The sequence below is a fragment of the Vespa mandarinia genome, chromosome 6, assembly GCF_050613455.1.
Source record: "Vespa mandarinia isolate Hongniang chromosome 6, ASM5061345v1, whole genome shotgun sequence".
NCBI lineage: Eukaryota > Metazoa > Arthropoda > Insecta > Hymenoptera > Vespidae > Vespa > Vespa mandarinia.
The window spans coordinates 4288279-4308087 of record NC_140815.1 but is presented as its reverse complement, the minus strand read 5'-3'; the positions used below and the strand labels follow the sequence as shown (position 1 = coordinate 4308087).

At 28.1% G+C, this 19809-nt stretch overlaps 1 protein-coding gene across 1 annotated transcript; it reads right to left on the bottom strand.

Annotated features, from left to right (window-relative positions):
- Positions 1 to 14335: 14335 nt before the first annotated feature.
- LOC118440909 (uncharacterized) lies at positions 14336 to 18081 on the bottom strand. Its single transcript, XM_035864648.2, has 3 exons — positions 17315 to 18081; positions 16741 to 16893; positions 14336 to 14817 (listed from the first exon to the last, which is right to left on the bottom strand). The coding sequence occupies exons 1-3, from the start codon at positions 17330 to 17332 to the stop codon at positions 14509 to 14511; spliced, it is 480 nt and encodes a 159-aa protein (XP_035720541.2). The 5' UTR covers positions 17333 to 18081; the 3' UTR covers positions 14336 to 14508.
- Positions 18082 to 19809: the final 1728 nt, after the last annotated feature.

The window sequence follows — 19809 nt, the reverse complement described above, 5'->3', positions numbered from 1 at the left end:
TGAAAAGTTACTATATGTCGTGGCTTGTATATTAGAACGGATACATAAAACTTTACGTAAAATTTTTACAACACCCGAGAGATAAATGGTCTATGTATATGTGCAAATATATGCTATGGTATATGTGTGTGTCTGTATGTATACGTACAAACATACACACATACATACATATATATATATATATATATATATATATATGTAGACTACCGTGACATTATAAGAATGCTAAAAAAGGCAGGATAGATGATATAAAACAGGATCCGTATTGTCTTATAACAGCGATTATTCGTCACCGTTCCATTTAAAAACTACCCATAATACCATGCCGACAATTTTTAATCGTTAAGATAGCCCCGCTGTTCTCCCTAGAGATTTTTAACTCTTAAAACACAATTGCCATTGTTCTTGGGTTTTCTTGGAAAGTTTCAAATAAGCATGTTGAAAAGGAATACTCTAAAAGTATTCGCACAATATTTATCATCAAGAAATAAAACTTGTTGATCAGTGACATCGAAATTCGTGAATCGTGAATATCAGGTCAGTTCACTTGGTTACTGACTTTCGTCGTAAATCAAATTAAGGAGAGAAGAGACATTGCTTTCTTATCAAGCTCGAGATTATACGCTTGGGGATTTTACTACAATTTAAAAGATGAATCGTATTAATCTGACACTTTGTAATTACATTCAAATTCATTTAACGAATGTAAAAAATATTGATCTATGAAATATTTACGCTGACAAAATCGTTGTCGCACTTATGACAGACACGTCGATATGACAAAAAAAAAAAATATTAAAAAAAAATATTACTAATGCTACGCACTACTTTTATTCTATATCTATCATTATTTCTTTTCTTTTTTTTTTTTTTGACAAAATAAAATGAATTTAGTTAAGAATTTGTTTATAAAAATTGTTTATAACAAATTGTTAATTAATAATTAACAATACGCTGAAAAAATAGAAAAAATTCCGTCTTATAAAATGGTACTTGATTCAAGTTTTTACGACTTTTAGTTCCGAAGATATTTCAATGTAAATGGAACAATGTAGAAAAGTTTTTTTAACACAAGTGATTTGTTTATTAATTTATGTAATTTTATAAATCAGTAGTAATCTGATTTATTTATTTTTTTTTTTTTTTGACAAAATAAAATGAATTCAGTTTTTAAGAATTTGTTTATAAAAATTATTTATAATAAATTGTTAATTAATTATTAACAATACGCTGAAAAAATAGCGAAAATTTTGCCCTTTAAAACAGTATTTGTTATAAATTTCTATGACTTTTAGTTCCGGAGATATTCCAACTTAAATAAAAGATGTTTACGTAGAGCCATTGACCTATATAATTTCATTCAAATTGTCTCGCTGACACACTGACCTACTTAAATTCCGAGAATCTACGCGGCTCAGCTGGACAAGTTACTACTACTACTACTACTACTACTACTACTATTACTATTACTACGAGAACAGGTGATCTGTACGAATTATGAATGAAAATCTTTCGAAAGCGATATCTTCGAAACGAAAAGTCGTAGAAACTTGAATCAAATATCATTTTTAAATATAATTTATGCTTTATTTATTTAAATAATGCAATAATATCGGTATAATGGAATCGATTTTGTTAATAAATTTTTTAATTAAATTTTTTTCTTTTTCTTTATAATAAGAACATAACAATAATGAAATCATTAAAATTTTTATTACAACCATGTAAATTTTATTTTGTTTATTTAAAATAAAAGATAAAAGATCTTATTAATAATTAATAATATACGAAATTATATGATCGAAAACACGAAAGATATTTCTTTTGTAATAAATTTATAATAAGGTTTTCTTTCGTAATAAGTTCGTAATAAGTTAGAAATTCTAATTGTACGAATATCTATATACTCGTACCATTAGAAAAATGATTTTTTAACCATAAACTTCATTTTCCAGTGGGTAGTAAATGCAATATGGCGAAGCGAAGTCACCCGTTAATAATACAAAGTATTTCAATACTATATCGCAGTATTCCAAGAAGGATATTTCAGGAACGAAATGTATCTACGCTCATGAGCAATATTTGTTGCCTTTATCAATTAAATATTATTGAGTAGAAGATATGTGTCTCCTATTCAACTGATCGTAATAATACATTATTAAAGTAATATGACTTAAATTATAATTGAACATTTCAATGTGATTAAATCGTTTAAAAACGGTAGAAGAATATTCTAATTTTATTTTAATAGATTATGTACTTCATTAAATTCAACGAAATAATTAATCAAAAATCTCTTGTTAATGAAGAATAAAATACAATGACACTTAAAATTAAAGAAGCTTAAATTAATAAAGGAACATTAATTATTTGTTTAATTATCTGTACAATTCTTCTTATGAAAATTAAAAACAAATCTAAAAATATCAAATTCGAATAAATGTTTAACGTTAAATAAACGTATTACGTCGGTATCATTTATGATCGATAATTGTTTAAATGTTTGCCGAACTTCGACGTTATAAATTTCATTTATAATCATATCAAAATTTTTCTATATTTTCTATATTCACTATATTCCTTCATTTTAGGAATTTATTATACCTATTATAAACTTGAAACATACTTATTAAAGCTTGAAATATTGTTTAAGATTTGCTATCATAATTAATATCGAATAATTCGAGTCTATTTTCTACGACCGATCCATCGTAGAAAATAGTTAGAAATCACGTCCTAGTAAGGCAACTCACGTAAAAGTAAATCCTAGAAAGTATATGCGAAAATCCAGGATGAGAAAAAGTTTCAGCTCGCATAAAACGTATTTTTCAACGACAACAGATTACCTCTCACGATAATCAGCTTCGCGGAGAAATCATAATTTTGTGTGTGAAATCAAAAAGGAGAGAGAGAGAGAGAGAGAGAGAGAGAGAGGAAATTGAAGAAAAAAATCAAATCGTGTGAATCGATAAAAAATTTAAAAATAATATTAAATTAATCAAATATCTAAATTAACTAATGTTTCTCATTTTAGTAGATTAACTCAAGTTAAAAGTAAACGACTGATATAAGTGATGAATATCAAATATGTATGTGAAAAATAACGAGTTTATAATTAATCAATTATATTCTATCATACCCATAAAAATAATTTCTCAATGATTTACCTATAAATTTCTTATATAACAACTTTTCGATTAAAATCAAACTTTTTTTATTTTTCATCGTTTTTATTGCAGAAATATATTTCCACTGTTTGCTATATCCTCCGAGTATAAAATTCAACGAACTCTTTTTACCTTACTTATCTTGAATGAAATGATGTATCAATAACTTATAGAATATATCCTCTATCAAAATTATTTATTATTTTTATTGAGATTACGTTTTATTGTAAATATGAATTCATGAAGGCATTACACCGTTCGAAAATTTGACAATTTTAAATGGACGAAAAACAAAATGATTGATATAAATAATAAGAAAATTTATATTTTAATTAGTTTGCCAAATGAGACGTGCAAAAGTTCAAATGGAAAACTCTTTTTGATACTGAAAGAGAACTTCTTCTGAATTCTTAAAGAATTCAAAAGTTGTACCGTTGATATGATAAAAATACATGCCTAAGATGAAATAAAAGTATAGATTGCTTTTAAAAAGTATTACTGTATCTTTTTACCGTAGAACACTTTTTCTCGTTCTTTAAGAAAAGATATTTTAAGATTCGAATCACAGCAATGGAAAGCAAAATATACATTTCATTAACATGAAAGTATTTTTACCCTTTCAAATAAGCAGAAAATAATGTCTTGTATAAAAGAGAAAAAAAATAATAAATAATAAATCTTTCACGTAAAAAATTTAATACGTCTCAATAGAAATTCGAAACAAAAGGAGCAAAGCTATGTACAAAAAAGAAATATTTTGAACGATAATAGATTTGTTATATTAATAGAAACGAATTTAAAAATGCATCGAATCGATCAAAATATAATAAAAATAAAATACATTAATGTGAAGCTCGCAGCTCTTTAAATTTTCTCGTTTTCATTACCTAGTTATGCGAGCAAGTAATTATCTGAAGTACTTAGTGAACAATAGAATACAGAAGGTATTATTTCTCCTTCGTTTTAGAAATTTATTATATCTACTATAAACTTGGAACATACTTGTTAATAGCTTGGTATATCGTTTAAGGTTTGCTATCATAATTAACGTCGAATAATTCGAGTGTAAACTTTTCATATTAACGTATGTTTTAGGAAATGTATACATGGATAGTTATATGCATACGTTAAAACAAAACAATTCATGATAATTTTATGAATTTATATAACTAAGACATTGAACTTACGTGAAAATTTTTACAAGTATAACAAATGGAATTTAATTGATTCGAAAATAAGCATGCGGTAAAATTAAATTCAATGTTCTATCTATAATGTTAAGCTAAAGTATTTTAATAAATTTTTACACGAGCCAAATAAAACAGAATTAAAGAAGAAAAAAAAAAGAAAAAACCACAGAACGTATTATTCGTTAAAAAGATGGTATCTTCTTTAATAATTTGTTGGACAAACTTTTGTTTGAACAAAAATTTGTTGTCTTTTATTTTTTCTTTTTTTTTTTTTTTTAATTGGATAAAACAATCGAAGGATAAAATAAATTTCTTTTTATGATACAATTATGCAGTTCTAATCAATAATTCGAAACAAAAAACACAAGTAAGAAGTATTCTAAAATTACGTTGAATAAAGAATGAAATAAATGAGAAATATTAAAATAGCCAATTGAAAATATACGAATAAGTTATTCCATTAGTCATAAAAATATGCGGGAAGATTTGAAACTTTTTTTTTTCACTCGAAACAAAAAATGCTGGTGAGAGATGCACAATATTGCAAATTTTCGATACGATTTATCCGTACGTATTTGAATGGAAAATGCGAAGGACGAAGAAGTATCTGAAAACGGGATTCGGTCCGAAAGTAATGGCAATCTTAAGATAAAATGCAAACTACAGTCGATCAATCGTTAAGTTCAAATCGACATTCAGTTGGAGTTCCATTTACTTTCCTATACATTTACTATACCATCCACACCGACTATACCACTATATATCTCAGACTACTAAAAGAAAATTAATATACTCAACGAAACGTTTCGTACCGATAAATACGAACCTACGAAAACTGAATATAAAGGCGAATTTCTCGATATAAAAAGTGACAATCATATGCTAGTCACATTCAAAGATTGAATTTATAACCGTGAAATTAAGGAAAAATATCAATGGAATAAAGAAATTTCGTTCGTGTATCGATTGATAATAATAAAGAAAAGTTTTTATTCGAGTTAGCATAATATTATAATAACCTACACAATATCTTTTCCATCGAATTAACTTGATTTTCTTTGTAAGTAGAAGTTAAGTGGGTCTTCGACTAAAACACGACGCATATGGTGCCAAAGAGAATTAAGCCGCCATGGAGGATAACTCCCTTTGTTGAAGAAGTTTCCAACTTCCACACCAAACTTGGTATTTCTCTGCATTACCGCAATTCTCTCTCTCTCTCTCTCTCTCTCTCTCTCTCTCTCTATCTTTCTCTCTCTATTTCTATCTCTACCTCTCTCTTACCTACCCTTTTCATCTTTACGTACTTTCACCAAATCATTTTACAGAATGCGGAGAGTGAACAATAGATTTTTCGGTTGGATCGTCCAATAAAAAGAGTCGATACGTGCTTTGCACAGATTTCAAGGGAGATAGATTCTATTCGATGTTATTGATTTTAAAGTAAGGACGAGTTAAGTATCCTCACCGTTCCCTTTTTCTTTCTCTCTTTTTCTCAAAGCATCTATGTTAGAAGTTAATCCTCTTCGTCGTCAATCTATCTATCATACTCTCTTTCTCTCGCTCTCTTGTGAAAGATAAAGTAGGCATACGTAAAAAATTTGTCTGCAACGTCGTTTCCATCGTTTTTTGATTCAGAAAGAATTCTTCTTCATTAAACTTACGCAAAAGAAATTTACCGTCTTCTTCAAGATGAATCTTCTTTGTTTGTTTTTTCGATGCGCCAGATTGTCTGATTCAAATGGTAAATTTTTTTATTACAAATATTAACTCGACTAATTATAAAGGAATACGGTCGTTTAACTTCTGCTATGATGTTTCTTATAACTTTGAAATAATAGAACGAATAAAAACATTCGTAACTACAAACAAGAGAAAATATGTATGAAAGAGAAAATGAATCATCACAAAATGTAAATTTGAATAATAAAAAGATTGAATGTTTGTTATCATAAATAGTAATGAATTCGTAATATTAATATTAATTAATCTCATTTTTTTACGAGAGTAATATCAATGTTTTCATAAGGAAAATATAATATCTAAATGATTCATGTATGATAATAGTGATTAAAATCGCTGACATGAAGTAACTGATTATATTAAATTTTCCGTATTTTTATTGATTTGCAAATCAAAAAGCTTTTTAATAATTTCAAATTATCCTTTTAATTTTTCGTAGTTACGTGAAGTATATACTGCATTTATTCGCTCTAAGAATAATGGAATATTGATAAATATATAATGTACATACTATACATAAGTAACGCTGATTTCACAATTAATATACATATGAATTGATACCTATAACGTATGAACAGTAATCAATTGCAAATTCAAAATATTAACCAATCGTGAGACTACCATTAACACAACATAAAGTGCAATGATGAAAATCGATTATCAATTGAAATCTATGATTATCTCTTTGCAAGATAATTCAAGTGGATGTTAGAAATAAATAAAGTGGAATCAAAGCTAAACGAATTTTAATTATTCGACGATCAATTATTAATACTAATTTTATAAAACTGCAGAAATTTTGTAGAATATCGACATATATGCTTCAATAATGATGAAAAGAGAAAATTGAAAGATAAAAATTCTTAAATAAAATGTCTACGCTCTTACTAATCTTCGTGAAATTATGAAAACGTTTTTCTACGAAAGGAGTATTATAAAAGGAGAAAGATGAAAACAATGAGAATACTCAGTGTATATATTTTTTCGTATGTACTGTCGGATTTAAGTCTAGCTTTCATCTGAATCCAGCTTTTATTTGAGAAATTTATGTAAAAACAATATTCTAAAATCCCTTTACAAATCTGCAGAATGCTTGGCGCGTAAGTAGAAAAGAATGAAATGCATTAACGAAAAGGAGGACATATGTATTCTTATTTCTATCTCTTTTCTCTTTGCGGAACACGATACGTACTAGAAATAGATTATATAGAAAGTGGCTGTAAGCTTCTCAGGTTAATAATACAATTAAGTAATGAGTGTTGGGCGCATGACCATCACAGCCATTAATTCTATTAGGCAACTAATTACCTGTTAACTTTCGCCGGCAGGCATGAACAACGTAATACATCGATAGAGACAAGCGAGGAAAAGCCTCTATCCCTCCAACGGCTCGTCCATTAGAAGAATTTCCATTGATGTACGTGCAATCGATTCTGATAATATTTCTACATTTTAAAAAATTATTTCTCAGAGAAACGCGATAAATAACGTGTAAACGAAAAGAACTAATTTTATTGTTTTAAGAATCAAAATAAAAATTTGTCAAATCGTCTAATCACACATAATATAATGGCAATAGAATAGTAGACGAATTGATTGATTTTGAATATATTTATATTATCCCGAAACAATACAATACAATACATAAGACAAATAAATCTATAAAATACATATATTTTTATTTTATAAAAAAAAAAAACTCTTTATAAAAAATTATAAACAATTTTCATTTGGTATTATTCATCGTTACAACAATACATTGAAAGTATTTCTTTTTAATTCTTTATATTGTTAAAAATAATTTTTCCATTTGTCCGAATATTTTTCTGACTGATTGTACATATGTTAAAGTGTAGGAATATAAATACTATATATATGTAAATAGAATATAATAAATTACACGAAATTTATGATAAAGCACGATTTATATTGCACGTTGAAAAAACATTTAAATATTTATTGAACTTCTTGAAATATTAACTTCACATATTATCATATTTATTCCGATAAATTTATACTTTCGCGATATAATGCAACGTATATTCGATATTTTTTGTAATTATTTTTTTAATGTAATGAATTTCCCCGTCACTTTTAATTTATTAAATTATTAAGTGATCTCGTAAATAACTTTTTGAATGTATATAATTTTCAAATAATCGCTTATGAATACGAAACGATCATAAAAGTTGTCAATAATTTTGAATAAAATAAAAGATATTAAATACAATAAGAAAACGAATGAACACGTGAAACATTATAATTGCAAAAATTGCTCGAAATGATCTCGAAGTTGGCACGTTCCAATCTGCATATCTATATAACAAGCAAAAACAATTGTGATCACTACCAACACTGCCAAGTCGTAATAATACTAATCACGAGTGAAATAATTGCAAAACGGTTCGCGATGTTGGGTATGAAAATGCGTGTACAAGATCAGCTTCTATGATAATCCTCGAGATTTACATAAAAGGTAGCTTTTACTGCAGCCAAGGAGAGCATGACGTCACCGAAACTTTAAATCTCATTGTAAGGAAAGTCGTTGTACGTACTTAATTACTTTCTCAGTAATAACCTAATTTCTTTTTTCATGTAATAAATTTATACTTGACCGAATGCAAATATGTATTAAGTGTCACGAAACGAATTTAATTAAATCTCAAAAAAAAAAAAAAAAAAAAAGAAGGAAAACAAAAAGAGACAAAGAATGAAGAGAATAAGAAAAAAAAAAGATAAAATGAAAATATTTGTTATTTCTATGAAAAATTGATTTACCAGTTTAATTATTTAACATTAACAACTAACATTATAACATTCCTAAATTTCTAATATGTGCTACTTTACATCACGCTCATAGAAATCTGAAGGTCGTTAAAGCACGTTTTCAACATATATCTAAATTGAAAATAAATCTACTGATTTATCGTTCAAACTTTTTAAATTTGACGCAAGTAAACAGTCACGCAAGACGCAAAAAGAATAATCCGAAAAGCTTCAAGACGGTATCAAAAACTTTGGCAAACGTGCGACGAAGGCTCCTATCTTTTAGGTGTCGATGCCCACTTTAGCCTGACAAGCGAATATTTATCGAACGTTATAAATTTAAGCTTTCAACTTACGTATTGCTGCCAACCGTATTCGAAAGAAACGAGATATGTTTTCCCAACAGAGAGGAAAAATATTCTTATTTTCATCGTATAAATGCTCCGTTGAGTCTCAGATCCTTCATGACAATTAGATTGGATAAGATGATGTACATCATTATTAAAATGGTTCATCTCTTTTTTTTTCTTATATAGTTTATCATCGATATATGTAGAACTCCTTTGACAATTTTTTGAATGGTTATTTACAACAACAGTTAATAATGTCTTAATTACGTTCAAATTCACGAGATATTCGACTTCGAAACGCCTCAATTTGATAGGTACACCGTTCTTCTCGCTTTGTGCTACGCTTAGGAATCCTATAATAGCAAACGCTTCAATCAGTCTGATTGTCCTCGCCATATCGCGTAATTTCCACATTCCTTCTCTGTGTATCGGCTCTAGAGCTTTGAATGGAAGAGAGAGAGAGAGAGAGAGAGAGAGAGAGAGAGAGAGAGAGAGAGAGACAGAGAGATCATTTCGTCTCTCGAGAAGGAGAGACTGAGAGATAGAGACAGAGACAAGGAGACAGGCAAAGAGAGATAAAGAGAGAGAGAGAGAGAGAGAGAGAGAGAGAAAGAGGGAGAAACTGAGAGACAGAGTTATATATGGTGAGAGAGAGTATAGAGAAGTAGAAGCATGTAGGCATGGATATAACCTGCTTAACTCATGACCAAATGCCATTCCTATCTCTAATACCGAACCTCATGAGTCGAGTAAAATCTATGACATTGAACTGGTGGTAGCTTCAGGAAACGATAGAAATTCCAGATGCATATACTCATGAAATATCAGTGAATCTTGTAGTTGGTAACGTTCGTCACGGAATGACAATCAAATCTGAAATATAGTCATATTGTTCCGAGTTATTGGATAAAACGAATAATAAAAACTCATAGGATAAACGCACGCTGTTTGGTGAGACTAATAAAAGTAGACATACAAATTAATTTAATATATGTATGTATTTTTTTCTTATTTTTCATTTTTATAATGAAACACATTTTTTATTATTTTACAAATCTCCTAATAGTAAATGAACTTTAATATTAAATTTTTTGACGATTATATCATATAATTTTAAAAATGAATAAGTTAGTCATGTTAAAGATTTTCAAGACTGAGGCAAACGTGAATTTTAATAAAAATTCGTCTACGTTTAAACATTCATTTTTAAAGTATAAAACCATCTCTGCGAATGACTTCCTCTCTCTCTCTCTCTCTCTCTCTCTCTCTCTCTCTCTCTCTCTCTCTCTCTCTCTCTCTTCCTCTTTTCTTTCTATTTTCGGGATTCGTTATAGCTTAATATTCTAGCATATTATATAGTTTTAATGTAAATTGTGAAAAACATACGTATAATACGAATGATATAAATTTTTGCCAAAGGAATTTTCAAAGAGTTTTTAAATTTATTATCATAAAATTCTAAATAAAAATCCTATGTCTATTATATTTATAGAATATGTAAATCCAATTTCCTTCTTAAGAAATAAACCTCTCATAAGGCGATTTTCTATTAAAATTATAATTGGAAAACGTTCAATCTCTTTCTTTCTCTCTCTCTCTCTCTCTCCCCTCTCACTTTCTCTTTCTTTCTCTTTCTCTCTCTTTCATAATGTCTCATTGAACTACCCAATGTTGTTCTCTGAAAACGAAAGCCGTAAATTAACTGGCTTCTCTCGGTGTATCGATCGTATCGGGTTCATATTGGTCGAATGTACATATCATACTTACGCAGATCGCATATAGGTAATCGAGTTCATTGTCTGCTCGCCAATAACCATATTCACAAGCTATGATACGCTCATTATTCTCTGACTCGTTAGTTACATGAGTTACACGTCAAAACCATTATCGTCACCACATAGAATCTCAAAGTACCGTCTACATTTATACATACATAAATTAATACAATCGAATCGTTCAATAATAATTTTTTTTTTTTTAATGATTCCAAGTCATGACGAACGTACGAATAATCACAATTAAAATGTGAAATAATCAGAAAAGAATCGGCTTATAAGCTATTTAATGAATCATTAGCTATTGTGTATTCCCTTTACTATCTATTATTTTACCAGAGGGATCAATAACACGAGATCTCTCGCATTTGATTTCTTTTTTATGGTCATCGAAAATTCACATACTATCGTTCTCGATAAAAGACTTGACGTTTAGAAGATTAAAAAAGTCAGACGTTACAATTCGTTAAATTAAAAGTGTATAGTTAATTTTGCTTCTTGCCAGAAAAAAAAACATGTTAAAGGAAATCATTCTGAATGAAAAAAAATTTTTTATAATATGTTACTACTCATTGTTTTTTTTTTTTTCCTTTAACGATGATTTATAACGTTAAGACAATAACTCATGTTTGTCATTAATGGGTGTTAATTGATATTAAAATATAGTAAGTCATGAGATAGAGGAAGGACAAAAATATATCGAGAATAACGAGGTAAAGAAGAAGTAGTTCATTTTAGACCTGCATTGATATAGATAGGAGATTTCTCACAGTGAAATTTCAGTGAGCGTGAAACTTGGGAGATGATCCGTTTCAAATCATCAACAGATGTGACCGCCACTCCGTATTATAGGATTTAGAAGCGAAAGGCAGAAACGTTAAACGGTTTAGAAAGAAAATTGAGATCATAACTCGAGTGACAATCGTTTATACTGAGAAAAATAAATCGAAAATGTGATCGAATTGAGTAGCATGTTTCTTTCCCTGTTACGATAAGCCATTTCTTACATCCTTTTTCAGTTCAATGATTTTTAAATCCATGAAAAAAAAGTACTATTGTTGATCAGTAAGACGAAGAATTTTTGCTTTTCCAGCGCCATTCGCTCGTTCCCATCGACTCTACTATGTTTTAACATAAACAATGTATTTTATAATGGATGATTGAAACGATAAAAAACCTTTAAACGATCCACGTTACGTTTGTGACATAAATATTACGTTATTTTACGTGCTAATATAATACTATCTTCCTATAAAAGAAAAACTTTCGTCGATCATATCAAAATGAAAATGAAAATCATTCATACTAAAACAAATATTAATTTTATTTCCATTAATATTTAATCATTTATTACCTCTTTCTTTTTATGGACGTATAAATGAAGTCACGTCAACTTTAACGGAAGTGCTTTAATATTTGTCGAAATTTATTCGGTATCTCGTTAAAAATAATTTCAAAATCGATTCCTAGTTGCTCGGATAACCATTTTATAGTAGTAGGACATAGAAGAATAATGGCGATGATGCTAGCCGTCAAATGCACGAAGAACAAGCGTACCAGCTGGAAGACAATTTTCTTTGCTGAATAGGAGTCACGGGTTTTTCTGCTAAGGGTGACGGGCACACCATGTGAAAGCATAAATCTTGTTACTAAACGAAATAAAGTGAAGATAACGTACGTGAGTTATCGTGGATACCACCAGCCATCCCAGTAAAACAGTACTCGCTGTATTCAAATACGACGCATATTCCGAATGAAAGAAATATCGCAGATATGGAACTTTTGTATTTAAATCCATCCAGATTACGTCAAGCTATACACCATAACAATTCGAAATTATTAAGGTTATTACAAAATATCGTTAATAAAATGTCCTTTTTCACAAACTTTTTCTCAAAAATTACGTACTTTGCATATTACATTATTTAAAATTTTAATAAATCATCGAACGAGATATTTATTTATTTATTATTTCCTTTAATTTTTCGAGAAATTTATTATAAGAATAAAACGAACTGTGCCAATAATTTCTCTTACCTCTTTGTTGTACATATCCTACTGAGAAAATTATTCTTCGAATAATAAAGTCGTTACTTACGTCCATTTTGTGAAAGAACGAACGAATTCTTTGCAACGTAGATAAGTTTTATTTACTTTAAGCTTTTTACATGTTTAAATTTAAAAGCCCTTGGGATATCAACCGATGACAAAAAAAACAAATGCGAATTCGATATGTGAATATGAATCGATATGGGAATATGAATCGATATGGGAATATGAATCGATATGGGAATATAAATCGATATGCGAATGGAGCACAATCTATGAATCATTTACCTTTGCGTTATTTTTATGTAAAATTAATATTAAAATTTCATTTCATCATATTTATCTTCTTAAAATCCCATAAAATCATAAAATTCTACTTTGTAAAAAATATCAATAACCAACATAACATTCAATGAACATATTTGTATAAAAAAAAAAAATAAAAAAATAAAAAAAAAACAGAATAGAACATTTCCACGTATTTTTTCAGCAAGCCATTGAATATAAAAAAGACAAAAGTTACAACTTTTAATTAGAAAAGTAAATAATTATTAATAAGTAATTTTTAATATACTTTAAATCTTTTACATTATACGTTAAATTAAAAAGAAAAAGAAAATTATATCTAATTTTATTTGTGTGAAATCTTAAATCTTTAAAACCCAAAGTATCACGATTGAAAAGTTAAAATTAGTAAGTTTAATTACTTTCTCTATTTGCTATCGTCAAAACTTTTAATCTTTTCATGAAAACGTAACAAAAGAAATGATTCAATTTAAACCAGTTCTTATTCTTATCATCGCATTGTAATTGGAAGTTTCAATATATAAGAATTCTATTGATAACTCGAAAATGCTCGCCACTGTTACTACTTTCGCAGTAGTCCGAGTCGATAACAAAGATGACCTCAATCAAATCTTCAAGCTTAAAGAAAAGAAGAATAAGAATTCTTTTTAATCATTCAACCTTCTTCGAAATCTATATATTAAAAAATTAAATATAAGATATATTTTCTATCGAATCAACGATTCTCTATTCCTCTTTCTTTCTTTCTAAGAAATATTTAGATGATTGAAACTTCAAGAAGGATTTGTATATTTTAATTAAAAATTGATAAAAAAAAAAAAGATATTTTATTAGATTGTAGAATTCTTTTCAAGTCATAAAAATCACAGACGGTGTCGTTAATTAAAAGAATCGTTTACTTATCCATTTTTAAAATATCCTTTTTACTTAAAATTTACAATGATCAGATATCTCGTACAGATATAGATTATAATAACTATAAAGCAATGTAGTTTCGGATAACAAAATGAATTTAAATGGTTAGATTATTAGGATATTTTTGCTCCAAAGATTTTTTATATTCAAAAAGATTTTATTATCTTTTTCTTTCTCTCTCTATCTCTCATTCTCGCTGTCTCATATATGCATATAAGTATGCATCCTTTCTTAATTCTAAAGGAATCTCTTAGGCATCATCTTCTTTTATATCATCTTCTTTGGAATTAGAAATACTTTCATCCTCTAGTTCCATCGTAGTTCGATATACTTCGTCTGATTCGTTACTCTTTGAATCTAATGCAACTTCCTCATCTTTCTCGAGACTCAATCCTAATGACTTCGTGCTGCATTCGGAATAAGTTCTTTCATTCGGTATTTCGGATGTTGTCAAATTCATATTAAGAACTTCTGTTTCCTCCTCAAGAGCATTACAAATTCTAATGATGGTTCTGCACCAAACATATCCAGTCGTCCTTGCCGATAGGCTCGTTATTAACTGTACACGTCCAAGTATGAAAAATTAACTGGCCATGGGGCTCACAAGCCCTGCCTTGTTCGAAAATCATTCGTTTAACATTAATCCTTGATTATGATACTTACAAAAATATTCAAGTAATATCATTCTTAAATGATAATTTAATTTAGATACAAATTTCGTTAAAAGAAATATTATAAATTGTATATTCTCGATGTTTTTATTTAATTTAATTTAACTGCATTAAGAAGAAAATGGAAATTAATATAAGTTTATAAATTAATATAAGATGAAATTTCTACGATAAGAATTCATAAAAACTTAAGGGAAAATAATTTTTTCTCTGTGATTCTCTACAAATTCTAATTTTCATAATTAAGGATTAAGTTTTCATCAATAAGATAAATTGTTATTATTTTAAACTTGGAGGACCGATCGTGTGTAAGAAAATTATATATATATAAAAAATAAATACCGATACGAGTGATTACACTAGAAAGATAGATATATCTATAAAAAAAAATGGAAAAATAATTTCCAAAATCTATATCCTATTCGATCTTCTTTTTGAGTTATAGACATTTTTGTATATCGACGATTCAAGTTTTTGGAGAAAAAAAAGAACCATTAATAAGACGGATTGACATTAATTAATGAAGTAATTATTTGAAACATTTTATTTACCGATAATCGAAGTAAACGACTGCAAATTGACGCAAATCAAATTTGACGAAGATCAAATAGGATATACTATGTGAATCTTTCTATTATATTTTAATGTTTCGAGTCCCTATCTTTGAAGAGAATATTACGAATTCAAGATTATACATCGTATATCATAATTATCACGTATAAACATTTTGTTACTTTCGTTATATGCATGAAAAGAATTTTATTTCGCTGAGACAAAACGAATAAACGTTAATTAAAATCATAGTGTAATTTGTTTTTTCTCAACCAGTGAAACTCATTAGCATAAAATGTCTTTTATTGTTTCCGATTTTCTAGCTTATGTCAAATAACGTTTATATCATAGCCAGCGTAATTAAAGATCAACACACTGATGGACTATCAACACGTTGATATCTCCTGTTGCTAATTTACCCATAGTATTTTCATGTGCTTTATAAACACACGACTCTAAGTAGATACATCTCGAATAAATATTGTTCTAATTATTCGACTGACTAACGAAGAATATCGTTAAACCGATGCAAATAATTCTTACTCTTCCTCGCGTTCAATCAAAAAATTTCCATTTTCTCTGAATTTGAAATTCTATTTGCGTAAAATTAATTGCCCGATTAAAATAAAAAATATCCATCGAAATTAATATTTGATAAAAATACAATAATCCCAATTTCCTGTCCGCTTATAACTTTCGTACTGACGCTTTTTTAAATGTCATTTATAGAATTTAATAAAGCCGATGAAACATACGTGTACAAGCAAGTATATTATCGAATGAACTCATTTTCGTATTGTTATCGTAAATCAAACGTTAAACTCGCCCATTACACACGGATCATGATTTACAAGATTATCAGATTACATCTAGCGCGTTCAAAATTTTCGAGAAACGTATGTAGAATGACACAATAATCCGTACGAGTTATCCTAAAGTTAATATACGTAGATAAAATAATTAATGATCATTCCATTTATTCGTAACTTCTTTTACGTCTGTTCATTCGTTCACAGATCGATCGTAATTTCATTATTTTCCTATAAGTGAAATATGATTAAATGTTGATAACGAAAAAAAAAAAAAGATAGATATGAGATGGAACGACGCTAATTGTTCGTCTTATAGTTGGCTTATCTAAAATGTTGTTAATAATATTAAAACGTTATCACATTAAACGCAAATTCATACATTCGTACGTATATATAGATATATAGATACTGTCTGTATTTTATTACATCAAGAGCTCGTATACTCACAACGAATAATTTTACTAACTGCTGTAGTAAGAAGATACTGGTAGGATATATCAAAGTAACGGCAACCTCCATTAAACGCGAAATAATCGCAAGAGATAGCAAGAAACCGGTTAGCACGAGCAGTAAAGCAAATTGAAACGTTCCGAGCAATATCTACGACAACGAAAGGAAAATTATTAAATTTATTGAGTATCTCTGAGACGATCATAACCATCGATTCGAAACCTTCTCTTGTTGCTTTAATCTAAAAGAAAGCCTTTAGGCAAGATAAATAAATTCACTGAGATGGAGAAATGCGGGTCTTATAAAAAAGAAAAAATTCTAAGGATATCATAAAAGTATCAATTTAATTAAAACCATTTTATTAATAATAAAAAAAAAAAGAATCTTACGTACGTCTTTACTCGTTAATTATGCCATGTAAATTTTCAAATCGATCGATCGTCCCTGCTCTTTTATCATTTTCTTCGAGAAAAATACGATAAGAGAAAATAAAAAAATAAAAAAAAAACACGGAATAAGATAAAAAATAAAATAAAAAGAGATCACCTAGAAAGATGAAGAATGGTCTTACACAGAGGAAGGAAAACATCGTTGATTTCCTTCTGTCAGATCGATCGAATGTTTTTTCTTTCCATGAGATGATGTCATCCAATTATTCATAGTTTGTATTAGTTATTCACAATGATAATATTTGACTTCCGATTTTTCTTATATTATTAAAAAAAAAAATTATTACATGTGCTTTGTAATACACTGAATTTTCTTTTTTGATTTCCTTCGCTCTGTGTTCATATCCAGTCCAACTAACAACACTTAAAAAAAAAAAGTCATATTCTGGCGCATCATACTCGCCATTTCTTGGATGACTCCCAACATGTCTCCTCGTCAGAAGAAGCGAAACATGAAATATGAAAAATGGTAGTCTGTCCTGATCGTTTGACTTTTTAAATCTTTGCCTTCCAAGATGCTACTCGAAAAATTTTAGATATCTCGCGAGATTAAATATATCGAAAGATCAAATATTTATCGAGATATGAGTCCTTCTTCTCCTTCATTTTTTCTTTTCTTCTTGTACTTTTAAATTGTTTATTGCCCAATAAAACTAACATTATTATATCTTTTCAATATATATATATATATGTGTGTGTGTTAATTTGTTTCATAAATTTTGAATAAAATTCAAATAGATAAAATTTACAATTAGAAAATAAAAGCATTATAGAAATATACCGAAATGTACAGCCATTCGCTCGGTAGTACTTGCGTTACATAAATTATAATTAGATTTCGATAAGATCGCAAGTAATACTGACCCAGATCTCACCACGTGGAGGTTGCTGCATGTGGAGATCCACGAGCTAAAATAACATTAATTAGTCGCGTTTAATGAATCTTTTATCGACCCGATCGTAATCAATCGAGGATTCATCAACCGTGACTTTGACCTATCCTACCCATTAGAAAAAGCCTGGATTCTTTATTAATTATCTTAAAAATATTTTTATAAAGTTCTACATAACTATATTTAATTAATTATACGTATAAATTGTATATCTCGGGAATATATAAACTACATATATTTTATAATCGTTACTATGTTACATTTATAATTAATATGTTGTGTTATTGATAAATCTAAAGTTGGAGATTTAAAAATTAAATAATGTAATTGGGGAAATTATGAAAAAAAATATTGTGTTAATTCATAAATAACGTAAGTATTTTAAATAACGAGTAAATACCGTTTTATAATTAACGGTATTCATTCATTAATCCTCCCAATATATATCTAATCTTTTTAAACTATCTTAATTACTAAGTGGCAGATAATTAACCATTCTGCAATTTTTTGCCTTAAATTAGTCTTAAAAATAATTAAAGCTTAAAATTAAAATCCTTAATAGTACTAATAAGATAAACATGCTGAAGCATAAAAAATGAAGCATTAAAATTCCAATATGCAACATTCAATATGTATCATAATTATACTCTTATGAATTATCATGCAATATACATTCATATATACACACATATATGTGTATATATATGTGTATGTGATCGTATATGAAAATCGAATATAATGCAAAGTATCGATTGACCGCAAGTATCTATGCAAAATTATTGATCAAGTTATCGTTAAAATGTAAAAGAAATATCAATATTGTAAAAATGAAGCTGAAGAAAAGTAAACTTGAAGAAAAAGTACGACGCAATAGTTCTCCTAGGAGAATCTACGAGAGACCAATTTTATTTTCACGGATATCTTTTACGCACATTGAGGTCCTAACTTGTGAATGTAATCTCGCTAAAACTCGCGGGTTTAGCTATCATTTGATATGAAGAAAGAGGGTACAAGTTAGAAAATATCTACTAATTACCTGTAATTAACGAGAACGAGATACAAATCCACGTCAGGCTGGTACAAACTGGAACGACAATGGCGTCATCTACATCGTGAAGATAAACGATTCGTGTCGCGCATGCGCACTACGTCACCTTATATATATATGACGCGCTAATGAATACATAAATTTCTTTTAATATATTATTGAAAAATAACATAGAAAATAATATCTTATTCCAAAAAATCATTGAAAATTGTCATTGATCATTTGATAATAGACAACTATTTTCTCTTAAAGTAACTAAAATAAGTTCCCGTTACAGATATATAAATTCTCGCGGCATATATATAGCTTTCTTTTTTCTTCTACTTCGGGAGTCAAAAAGTAATTTAATAATAAATCGAACAATCGAAGAATTATAGTTTCTTTTATTATTAATTTCTCTTTTAAATGTGCAATAAGAATTAAATTTTATTATATTTGCTTATAAATTGATCTATAAATATTAATTAAAAAATAACTTATATACGAGATATTTATTATGGACTCGATGATAGTCGAAAGGTTTACAATATCTTAAAAGAGAAACTGAAATGAAGAAATAAGGATTGAAATAAGATAAGAAAATAGAAAGGTTTTCCATCTTACATTTTCGGACATTACTAACCTATATAAATTCTGAGAAAAAATATTAGCACACTGAGTAATATAATTTCTTGGA

Bases quoted from the DNA above. Each gene is read 5' to 3' on its own strand.
- LOC118440909 (XM_035864648.2), bottom strand. The intron at 14,818-16,740 runs GTGAGTATACGA...GGACGTGTACAG, and splicing joins AGTTAGTAAAATTATTCGTT to TTAATAACGAGCCTATCGGC.